This window comes from Lissotriton vulgaris, chromosome 7, assembly GCF_964263255.1.
Source record: "Lissotriton vulgaris chromosome 7, aLisVul1.2, whole genome shotgun sequence".
NCBI classification, from domain to species: domain Eukaryota; kingdom Metazoa; phylum Chordata; class Amphibia; order Caudata; family Salamandridae; genus Lissotriton; species Lissotriton vulgaris.
The window spans coordinates 10,020,660-10,033,136 of record NC_141695.1 but is presented as its reverse complement, the minus strand read 5'-3'; the positions used below and the strand labels follow the sequence as shown (position 1 = coordinate 10,033,136).

The following is a 12,477-nucleotide window of genomic DNA, read 5'->3' as shown; positions in this document are numbered from 1 at the left end:
CACTCCGGTGAGCCTTCCTTATTTGCAATTCCTGCCACATTCCAGGAGAGAATTCTCAACCCCGGATCTGGTGGTAGGGTACCTTGACCTCCAGGAGGTTGCGCAATGACTATGGATGGGTAAGTGTCTGACGAAGCAGTGTTGCAAACCGCGATGGCGGATGGCCTAACCAACTCCGCCACCCCAGGTTGCAAGATATGGTCAGACACGGTGTTAGGTGGAGGCCCCTGTTGACCCAGACTATCATCCGTGATAACCGTTCGATCTTTAGCGGTATCCTGCGGACCGTGTTCAGTTACAGGGGCTGTACTCAGACCCACCCGACTTTGCACCTCATCCACCATCTTCCCAGGGCTAAGAGAAGTCTCCCCGGTTTGTGGTCAGTCGACCTGATCTAAACAGGAAAATCTATTATGATGTATAAAGTTGGCCTGGGCGGGTGGTAAGTAATGCCTTGGTCTATAACGTGAGCCATCTACAGCAAAGCCTACTCTGGTCCACCCCTTCTCCCTCCCTACCTCCGTGTTGCTAACATTTGGGTAGAAGTGTGAAAGGGGTACTAATTCAATGTTGGACTTGTCAGGCCTTACGAGCCAATTGCAGATGTAGTTGGCGACGTGTAGGCTTTTGAAACTTACAATGATACAATCCCCTGCCCTATTCTTTGGAATAAGGCCAATCCATGGGATCCTCCTGACCATCAAAACCTCGCCTTTCAGGTTTGGGGGCAGCGGCCTATTAATACTAAGCCCGCTTATAACCTTATTGCGTAAAGAGTCTTGAGGCTCCCTTGTGTCACCAGTTAACTCAGGTACCCCCACCATGATTGCCGTGTATGGGACTGCTTCTGGGGGCAGATTGACCACCCTGCGCCTATCAAGGGGGGGAGTGATACCACCAGCGGGCCATTGGTAGAGCTCACTACTCCCCCTGGTTGTGGTGCAGGAAGTGGCTTAGATCTCCTAGGGGCCGGGACAGGGGGCCTAGACGCTGAAGGTGGCAGAGGGTGCGTCTGGGGAGCAGACGCACCGTTTGTGCTCAGCAGTACCGTATTAGAGACCTGGGACGGTGCAGAAGACAACGGTCTATTCCCAGATGGATCCCGGGGAGCTACAGGAGCATTTGTAGCTGACCCAGCGCTTTTCCTTATGGGACTGTTTTCCAAAGCCATGAGTCTACTTTCTATAGTGTCCAATTTAGCTGAGATGGGGATTAACAAATTCTTTATGATGGCTGTAAGTGAGTTGATTATTGTATCAGTGCTATTAGAAGTTGCCCCGCCAAAGATAAATGGGCCCGAGTGCAATGGTAGGGCCGCAGGAGCTGGAGAGCCCATGTGATCCGACCTAGACCCTGATAGAATGAGCTCAGGGGAGGCCGAAATGTCTGTACTATCATCCTGGTTTGGCTCAATTATATCAACTTTGGCCCTTTTTGCCTTCTTTGGTTTCCTGGACCTTTTCCTTTTTGGAGGTTGTTCCACTCCGCTGCCTGCAGGCTCAGTGAGCAGGGCAGCCTGTCCCACTTCCTGCGAGTCTGTTCCCATATTATCCGGAATGGCAGAGTGGTCAGAGATCCCAGATGGTCGGGAGGAGTTCCTATCCCTCTGCGTTAAAGGGGTTCTTAACTGCTGAAGGACCGACTCAATGGTCTGATCAATACTGTCCATTAGTGACATATGGGTGGCGTCCAATGGAATGGGTGTGCTAACATCTTTTGAAAAAGTATCCCCATGATCCAGAAACACGCTTTCGGGACCCATCTCGAGGTGCATTTCTGTGACTGATTGACATTTGCTAGCTTGAATACTCGCCTTTGGGAAGAATTTTTCCAGAGTACTTAAACCTTGTTGGGCAGACTTGCTCCGTGAAGTTCTAGTCGCCATTATGGAGTAAGTAAAGAGGGGCTGAGGGGCAGGGAGCGTCAGAGGGGTGGCCCGGTCCGGTCTCTGCCGGCCTCTAACGGCCTAGAGCGGCCCGCTCTTTGCCCGGTCTTCGCCCCGGGGATCGCCCCACGCGCATCCCGCGATGCGCGTACCCAAGTGCTCCTAAGTGTGGCAGGGGGGCGTGGCACTGGGAGGGGGCGCGGCGCGGCGGGAAGAGGAACCAGCTGGCGGTGTTGTAAGGAAAGCTGGTCCTCGCAGTCCCGTTCGCCGCGCCTCTCGCCTCCACTGCGGCCGGGTTCAGCAGGAAAAAGCCCCCAAATAGCGCGTTGGCTCCCAGCTACTCCAGTAGCGAGCTTGGCTTCACCAGGGACAAGGATTCAAACTCGAGCGGCTCCCCCTAACTGAATTTAAACAAGGAGAAAGCATAAAACATTTAGCTCCATAAAAACAGTGGTTAAACAAATCTCTAAACCAGACGTCTTCAATCTGTGGGGCGCGACCCCCAGGGGGGTCGTGGAGTCCTGGGAAGGGGGTCGCAGATTCTGCCAGAGTGCAGTTCCTGGCGTCGGGCAGATCGAGGCTGCTCAAGGCGGAGGCCGCCTAATTCACACCGAGGTGTGAAAAACATCAAAGCCTCGTTAACAAGTAAAGGTCTTTTAAAGACCTGTGATAGTACTCTGGTGTGCCTTTGTGTGTGTCCAAGCTGTTTCAGCCAGGCTGACATACAGGAGCTGGGGGGGGGGGAGGAGAGGGGTGGGGGAGGAGGCTGTAGCCCTTTGAGTTCAATGGACTTAGCTGTGGGTTTATTTTTACTTTTAACGTTTTATATAGCGCTAGTTTAACCCGTAGGTATCAGAGCGCTTTACAAATACACAGTAAACAGCAGAAGGACATTGCAATCATATCATTGGTTCAAGTCCCACGAGCCCTCATACCTGGCGCCTGTGCAGGAGAAATGTGGCTGAGAGTCTGTTCTTCATGGTGAGATGTTTTCACAGCCCGCTGCCCCCACCCAAGCAGGGAGGCACAGAGATGCCCTCCCATGAGAGAGGAAGACGAGGCAGAGAGATACTGACCCCCCATGAGAGAGGCACAGACAAGGTGAGTGAATGAATGATGGGTGGATGGATGGATGAAAGGGTGGACGGATGAAAGATGTATGGATGAATGGATGAAAGGGTGGATGGCTGTATGGATGGACGGATGGAAGGATGAAAGGGTGGATGGATGTGTGAAAAGGTGGGTTGATGAATGATGAGTGGATGAAGGATGGATGGATGTGTGAAAAGGTGGGTGGATGGAGGATGGATGGATGAAAGGGTGGATGGAAGGATGAAAGGGTAGATGGATGAAGGATGGATGTATGGATGGATAAAAGGTTGCATGGATGAATGATGGATGGATTTGTGAAAAGGTGGGTGGATGAGTGATGGGTGAATGGATGGATGTAAGGGTGGATGGATGAAGGATGGATGGAAGGATGAAAGTGTGGATGGATGGATGAAGGATGGATGTATGGATGGATAAAAGGTTGCATGGATGAATGATGGATGCATGGATGGATGTGTGAAAAGGTGGGGGATGAATGATGGATGGGTGGGTGGATGGATGGATGAAAGGGTGGGTGGATGAAGGATGGATGAATAGATGAAAGAGTGGATGGATATATGGATGGAATAATGAAAGGGTGGATGGATTAATGAAAGGTTGGATGGATGAAGGATGGATGGATGGATGTATGGATGGAAGGATGAAAGGGTGGATGGATGAAGGATGGATGTATGGATGGATAAAAGGTTGCATGGATGAATGATGGATGGATGCGTGAAAAGGTGAGTGGAAGAATGATGGGTGGATGGATGGACGGGTGGATAGGTAAAGGATGGATGTATGGATGGAAGGATGAAAAGGTGGATGGATGAAGGATGTATGGATGGATAAAAGGTTGCATGGATGAATGATGGATGGATGGATGTGTGAAAAGGTGGGGGGTGAATGATGGATGGGTGGATGGATGGATGAAAGGGTGGGTGGATGAAGGATGGATGTATGGATGAAAGGGTGGATGGATATATGGATGGAATAATGAAAGGGTGGATGTATGAAGGATGGATGTATGGATGAAGGATGGATATATGGATGGATGGATGGATGGATAAAAGGTTGCATGGATGAATGATGGATGGATGTGTGAAAAGATGGGTGGAAGAATGATGGGTGGATGGATGGACGGGTGGATAGGTAAAGGATGGATGTATGGATGGAAGGATGAAAGGGTGGATGGATGATGGATGTATGGATGGATAAAAGGTTGCATGGATGAATGATGGATGGATGGATGTGTGAAAAGGTGGGGGATGAATGATGGATGGGTGGATGAAGGATGGATGTATGGATGAAAGGGTGGATGGATATATGGATTGAATAATGAAAGGGAGGAAGGATGAAGGATGGATGTATGGATGGAAGGATGAAAGGGTGGATGGATGTATGGGTGGATGGATAAAAGGTTGCATGGATGAATGATGGATGGATGTGTGAAAAGGTGGGTGGAAGAATGATGGATGGATGGACAGGTGGATAGGTAAAGGATGGATGTATGGATGGAAGGATGAAAGGGCGGATGGATGATGGATGTATGGATGGATAAAAGGTTGCATGGATGAATGATGGATGGATGGATGTGTGAAAAGGTGGGTGTGTGGATGGACGGGTGGATAGGTAAAGGATGGATGTATGGATGGAAGGATGAAAGGGTGGATGGATGATGGATGTATGGATGGATAAAAGGTTGCATGGATGAATGATGGATGGATGGATGTGTGAAAAGGTGGGGGATGAATGATGGATGGGTGGATGAAGGATGGATGTATGGATGAAAGGGTGGATGGATATATGGATTGAATAATGAAAGGGAGGAAGGATGAAGGATGGATGTATGGATGGAAGGATGAAAGGGTGGATGGATGTATGGGTGGATGGATAAAAGGTTGCATGGATGAATGATGGATGGATGTGTGAAAAGGTGGGTGGAAGAATGATGGATGGATGGACAGGTGGATAGGTAAAGGATGGATGTATGGATGGAAGGATGAAAGGGCGGATGGATGATGGATGTATGGATGGATAAAAGGTTGCATGGATGAATGATGGATGGATGGATGTGTGAAAAGGTGGGTGTGTGGATGGACGGGTGGATAGGTAAAGGATGGATGTATGGATGGAAGGATGAAAGGGTGGATGGATGAAGAATGGATGGATGTGTGGAAGTGTGGGTGGATGAATGATGGATGGATGGATGGATGTGATGAGGTCTAACAGGCGCATTTATGGTTGTCGATAGTTGTTTATGATGAGGAGTACCAGTTTCTAGAATCTTTTGTCGGAAGGGGGTCCTTACGCCTAAAAAGGTTTTACAAGGGGGTCTCGGCATCAAAAAGTTTGAAGACCTCTGCTCTAAACCCTTATGGTGGGGCATACAATGTTGTTCTTACTATGATTCTTTTATACATACCTCATATTAAGACAAAAAAGGCATAATTACCAACATGATGTATATTTATGTTATATATATATCAAGCACCAATAGACATGATATTTTTATGTTATTCATTGATATGTCTAATTTGAGACATATTTAAATAATATGCCCAATGTATATTAGTACCATGAGTATCAAAAAAAAATCTAAAGGGCCAACCTTAATTTCCTTCCTTTAAATTTTTACTTATTATAACATTATTCTTAGACTAAAAGATAAGGGTAGAGATAGGATGGATAAGGGACGAATGGGAAACCACAGTCACAAGAACAGGAAGGCTAAAAAGATAAGATAAGGGACAGATTGGATAGATAAGGAAGCAGTGGGAAACCATCTTTTTGTATGAATCAATGATAGTAATATGTCCCAGGTTTAAAAACAAAAAATAAGGAAGGATGTTTTATGTTCGGTTTAGACCCTGACTTAAATGAGGGGGAACTCTAATTAGGCAAAAATTATATCCAAATAGGTGGCTTGTAATATAGTATTAAACTAAACATGCCTGTATGTATGTTGGAAATATAGGGCAGTGTTGTATTGTCAGCCTGCAAGACCTTTTGTCGATTCTTAAACCAGAAAATATAACAAAACTCTGTGAATCGCGTCGAATAGACAGCGGAGAATTTTAGTGAAGAGCTATATATGGGAAAATTTATGGTGCTTTTACGGTAGAGAGTACGTTAAAAAATGCTTTCATGTAGCATAAGTTAAGTTATAAAATTGATTTTTACACTGTGCAGGCAACTGAAAACGATGTTTTAAGTAGCTATTAATTGACTGCTGAGATCTGCATTATCATAGTGGGAGCCTTGCTCAGGGCAGAAAAACAAAAGTAGACTTGCTAAAACGTGTTTACCCACGTGAAATTGGAGCTGCATGTTTTAAAATAACAAATTCTTAAATACTAGGGAAGAACTTGAGTGACATGTATGGATTAATAATAACATATTATTGTCATAATAAAGCATGAAAAAAGTCTTGTATTGCTACAGTTTTTTATCTAATTCGGGAAGAAGCAGACTGTTCATACAATTATTGGTGAAGGACAATAAAAGCACAGCACCTTCAATATACATGATATCATATTTTGAGAAATATTAATAGGTAAGAATAATGTTATAATATGTTGAAATGTAAAGGAAGGCAATTGAGGAAGCCCCTTAGGATTTGTTTTTAGATACTCTTGGTGATAATATATGCTGAAAATATTATTTATATATGTATTAAATTAAGCATGGGAATGAATAATATAAAAACATGATGTCTGTTGATGCTTGAGATATATATATAATATACATCGTGTTGGTAAGATGCCTTTTTTTTCTTAAAACGTGGTATGTATAAAAGATTATAATAAATCGTGGATGTGCACTGCAAGGCTTAATTGTATATATAAAAGAATCATAGTAAGAACAACATTGTATGCCAAGCCGTATGTGTTAAGATATCTGTTTATCAACTAATTTTATAGATATATATTTTATGGTTTCTCTTATTTTTAATTCAGTTATTGGTCCTGTAGACAGTAGGATAAAGTTCAAGAAGTCACCTAAATCCTGCGTTGATGCAATAGTCTTTTTTGGTACTTTGATTGTATACAATTGTATTTTATGTAATATTTGCACTAAACGTTTTAGATATTGTAGCCGGGTCTGGTGGCTCTGTGGACAAATGCATCAGCTGCAGGGGTCTGTGTTTGACCCCTTAATCACAGGCTCAAATCCCGGTGGGCCCACTCAGCCTTTCATCCATCTGAAGTCGATAACATAAGTACCATTGAATTTGGTATTAATAAACATCTGTTAGCACCCAGATACCATGAACATGCGCTTTACAAATGGACATTGTTATGTATCTAGTCCAATGAATTATGAATTATATTTCCAAATGTCAATAATATTTTATGTGTATTTTTATAAAATATGAGATTCTAAATACTGTGGTTGGAGCATAATTGGTTACTTTTGATATCCTAGTTATATCTCTTGTTCTTAGGTTGATTATTAAGTATTCACTTAGCGAAATATCGGAGTTGAATAACAAGTCCAGGGAAAAAACATTTGTTTTGGTTCAACATGGCTAAAACACATTACCAAAGCCAATAACTTCTGCATAGGCGAGACATATTGGATTTGCCAATGCTTGTTCTTTATTACTTTTCAAAGATAGTTGTCTGATGGTGTAGAAGTACACTATCATCTCTTCCCTTCGCCAGGGATGCAATCATTCCACCTTTATAGGAATTTAAAGGCATACTAGCTAAAACATGGGAAAGACAACTGCAACATTACTGAGAAGTAGCTTTTGTCTTGTATATTTTGCTGTGGGAACATGACAAAAGCTAATAATGTTACTTTCTGTTTATTTTAATAGGTAATGAATGTGTAAAACACAGCAACTGAAATTCTGTTGAGTTTAATTGGATAGTACTGCCGACCGATGAATTAATGGAAAATGGGACATTATCAGTTCTCTGTGACACATGATCAATAAAGTACCGCATCTTGCATACCAGACAGACAAAAGAAAACCAGAGATAATTGTAAAAGCATGGATCAAGTAGAAAAGATTATTGACAAATATCTCGCAAAGTTATATCAAATCTAAGATGAGCTTAAATAAAAAAAATATTGAAAAGCTTCACTCAGTGAGAATGAATTTTTGTCAACAAAAGAAGCCGTATTCCTGAAAAACGTTATCAATCCACTTAATGTGAAAATAGCTTCAAAGAAAGTGAAAGTGTGACAGGCATCTGTGAACTCACACTGACTATCCTACCAATGCTGCAACTGTAAGAAGAGCTTCATCAATGAAGGACTTGATACTAAATACCTGAGAACACATTCCAAACTGGCAAGAAACTTTATCAGTGCACTGAATGTGGAAAATACTTCTTTCAAACAGAAAAATGTACAGGTGCGAAACATTGCCGATCTTCAGTTAGAAACAGAGCATGAACATTATCAATGTACAGATTAGGCGAGGGGGTTTCATCTGAAAGCCGTGCCATTCACCAGAGAGCACTCTCAAAAGAAAACTCTCATCAGTTACCAGTACCTTGCAAGAGGAAAAAATCCTGCAAAGCCTAATAGAAGCCATACAGGTGGGAAACCTGATTAATGTACTGAATGTGGGACAGCATGCAATCTCTTACCATCTCCCAAGGGACGATAACAGATAAGAAACCTATCCACCAGACAGTCCAAACTGGAGAGAAACCTTATCTTCATTCCGAACATGGGAAAAGGTTCAAAGTGAAAAGAAGTCTTACTCTTCACCAGAGATCACACTCGGGCAAGAAACGTTATCAGTGCTCAGAATGTGAGAAAGTTTTCAATAAGCAAGATAATCTTACAATTCACGAGCGAGAACACACAGGTGAGAAACCCTATACATGCATTGAATGTGGTAAACAGTTCAGTAAGAAAGAAAATCTTATTTCACACGATCGATCACATACAGTGGATAAACCTTATCAGTGCTCAGAATGTGGTAAAAAGTACAGGGCAAAAGCAGGTCTTATTATTCACCAGAGAATACACACAGGCGAGAAACCTTATCAATGCACTGAGTGTGGGGTTTATTTTAGTTATAAAGATAGTCTTATTCGTCACCAGAGAACACACACAGGTGAGAGCCCTTATCAGTGCACTGAATGTGGCAAAAGTTTTAATAATAAAAATAATCTTACTGTTCACCATAGAGTACATACTGGCGAGAAACCTTATCAGTGCACTGAATGTGATATTAGCTTCTCTGACAAAGGAAACCTTAATAAACACCAGAGACTACATACAGGTGAGAAACCTTATCAGTGTACTGAATGTGGAGCACACTTCAGTCGCTCACATAGCCTAGCTGGCCACCTTAGAACTCATACAGGACAGACTCCATATCAGTGCACAGAATGTGGGAAAAGGTTCAATCAGAAAGGATCTCTTAATAGTCACCGGAGAACACACACAGGTGAAAAACCTTATGAGTGCTCTGAATGTGGTAAAAGGTATATTAGAAAAGGCATTCTTACTAAACACCAGAGAGTGCATACTGGCGAGAAACCTTATCAGTGCCCTGATTGTGTGGCTAGCTTTTCTGACAAAGGAAGCCTTACTAAGCACCAGAGAACACATACAGGTGAGAAGCCCTATCAGTGCACTGAATGTGGGGCAGGGTTCAGTCAATCTTCTGCTCTTGCTTGTCACCTTAGAACTCATACAGGAGAGACTCCTTATCAGTGCACAGAATGTGGGAAAGGGTTAAGTAGTAAAGCAAGTCTTACCATGCACCGTAAAAGACACTCATGCAAGAATCCTTAATCAATGCTCAGATTGTGGCAAAAGCTTCATTAATAAGAAAAAGCCTTAGAATTCACCAGAACGTACAAACTAATAAGAAGTCTTAATTAATGCACAGCGTGTGAGACCGGCTTCATTGTGAAAGCACGTGCTGCTAGACATCAGAGGACACATGGGAAAGAAAAATACACAAATTCCTCTACTTTCAGTACTGAGCTGAGAACTGTCATTATTGAAACCGCTTTCATTTATAAACTTTACCAAAGATAAAAATTCATTGTTTATAAAATTGTTGCAGGTTAAATTGTAATACTAACAAAAATGTAAATTAGCAAGTGGAAGAATTTGTAGAAAATGGTTGTAAGTTTTGCGGGGCAAGCTGTGTGAGATTTTCGAGTTATTGATAGTGGAAGGCATGATTTGGAAACTTGGATGAAACACCTAAAAAGTAATTAGAAAACTGATTAAAATCCTTAAACAGATCTATTAAACACGCTATATTATTATATTTTAAGCAGGCATGTTTTTGGCAAATAGCATCATTTTAAATTCAAGTGTGAAAGGGGCAGTTAGGATGATGATTTTAGATAATTTCAAATGAGAAGGAGACAATAACTCTGAAATTGAGCAGGGATTAAGTGTACTTTTAAAGGAAATTTCATATATTGAAATTTAAAAAATATGATTTTAATGATATTTATGCAGTAAAATCATGTAGACTCATGGCCAAGCAAAGTTTATTGTTTTAACCACACCAATGTTTTTGTCTGTGCTATTTTTTGTGAACCACTTCACAATTTTGTTTGGTTTCAAAGATTAGTTGCGAGTCCCGATTTTCCAAAAATTATAGATCACCACCTATTCTTTTTGTTTTGTCTGCCTTTTTTCTGGTTTTGTTTCATTACACAATGCCAATCATTAGTATTGCGTCAGAATATTTATTTTCTATTGCAACTAACTCAGTAAATATAGATGGAGGTCAGATTTTCCAGTTCCCAAAATATACTATTAGGAGAATTTATCTAACAACGAATACTCATTTGAGGAGGAAAAAAAGAGATTACCACATAGTCCAAAAATTACACCTTTTGGTATTCAACTACTTATAACGGAATAACATTTGCTAGCGTGACAAAAAGAAAAAGAGCCACTATAGAAATACAAGCGATCCCAGCCACTGAGACCACACATGAGAAAATAAGAAAGAACATCTCAGCCGTGCAGTGAATAATTACATTTAAACTTCCAGTTACAAGAAACTGCTTTTAGTGGCTTTAACTAAAGCAAGTGTAATGATACAAGAGAAGAAAATGTTTTTTTTTCCTAAGGGCAATAGTCACAGGCTATTGGCATATAGTGAAAAACCTGCTTTGAAAAAGGGGAGCCAAGACAGATGTGATATTACCTGTTATAACAGTGAAAGATTTAAAGACGTAAAAAAAAACCTCATCTTAGATAAAGCAGCCTGGGACTTAATTATTTTCTATGAGATTTCCTATATGCCTGACAGCGTCTTCAACTAAATGTGTTTTCATTGTACCTTGAGTGCATGTAATCCTGCCATCCTTTAAGTAAACGGTTAGTTTCCAATATACCTATTCTTCATGAAAGTGATATTTGAACAGCAATATGCATCCTTGCTTTAGATTAGAACAATAATTAAAAAAAATGCTCTCCCTGATTTCATTTTCAAATTAAAACGTATTTATCAATACGTACACTGCACTGTCAGTTGTTTGTTAATGTGCTGTGGCTGGTAGTAAAATACATGTTTGATTAGCGTGTAGATTGTGGAAAGGGGAAGCATCCGCTGTTAATGCCTGAGAAATTAAAGTCATTATTAAATGATATATATAGGAGAACCGAACCATGGAGGATGCTAAACAGCTGTACCGAATGCTTGAAGTTTGACTAGCAGGAGAGCTCTGACCCTATTCTGCTTTGATTACTCTCCAGCTTGCTTTCCTCTCCTGTCTATTTCCGGTGCATCACTGTTGATCGTTCAGTCCTCCTAGGACAAGCAAGATCTCATGTCCCATGAACAGCAGGCAGGAAGGTCAGATTTTACTCCTGCTTCCTTAGGGCCACCCTCAGTGGACAACCTACGGCCCTCTTTGATGTCCTTTAGTGTCCTCAAAGCAGTTCCCACTACCCTGCCATCCGGTGACACCATTGATTGCTACATCCTTCTCGTACTAAGACCACAACTCCTCTGATTGCATTGCCTGGGCAGAGACTGCCTCGTTTGTTTCCTCTTCAGCAGCAGAGTTGCTGCTTTGTATTTGTGTCTCGTATAGAGCTGCAGCTGAAACGTGCTGATGCCCCTCAGTTACAAATGCTGAGAACAACGTTGTCGCTCTTTGACAGAAGGTAAATAAAAATAAAAAATTCAGTTTTACAACTGAGACTTTGGACTCTGGGTTGGCAACATCCCAAACATTTGTGCTGTTTTGTTCATATTCAGTTGTTCTATCATGTCTTTTCCTTATATGTCAGAGTGGAGTCCCCGTGAACGTTCACGATCTGCACTAACCAGCTGTCTCCCAGCTGCCAACATCTTCAGGTGCCTGGGGAGTCTTTGCTTTGTTTCATTTGTTGCTTATTTTACTCATATGATTTGCTTTCTCAGTGCCTCAACTTTAGTGCCTGACAATGGAAATTAGATGAGTAGCTTTTCAATTTTGTTCATCTTTGCGTTTAAAATAGTTCCAATATTATGATTGTTGCATATTTTCTTTTTAAACATGCTTTTCCCC

At 41.7% G+C, this 12,477-nt stretch overlaps 2 protein-coding genes across 3 annotated transcripts in view; both read left to right on the top strand.

Annotated features, from left to right (window-relative positions):
- LOC147700499 (uncharacterized) overlaps positions 1-12,438 on the top strand; it is a 154,125-nt gene extending 141,687 nt beyond the window's left edge. The window contains exons 2-3 of the mRNA XM_086929664.1: positions 196-212; positions 8,792-12,438. Of these exons, the coding sequence (XP_086785790.1) occupies positions 196-212; positions 8,792-9,742 (968 nt within the window). The 3' untranslated portion in view covers positions 9,743-12,438. The remainder of the gene's footprint in view (positions 1-195; positions 213-8,791) is intronic.
- LOC147700498 (uncharacterized) overlaps positions 1-12,477 on the top strand; it is a 273,165-nt gene that overhangs the window by 45,036 nt on the left and 215,652 nt on the right. The window lies entirely within an intron of this gene.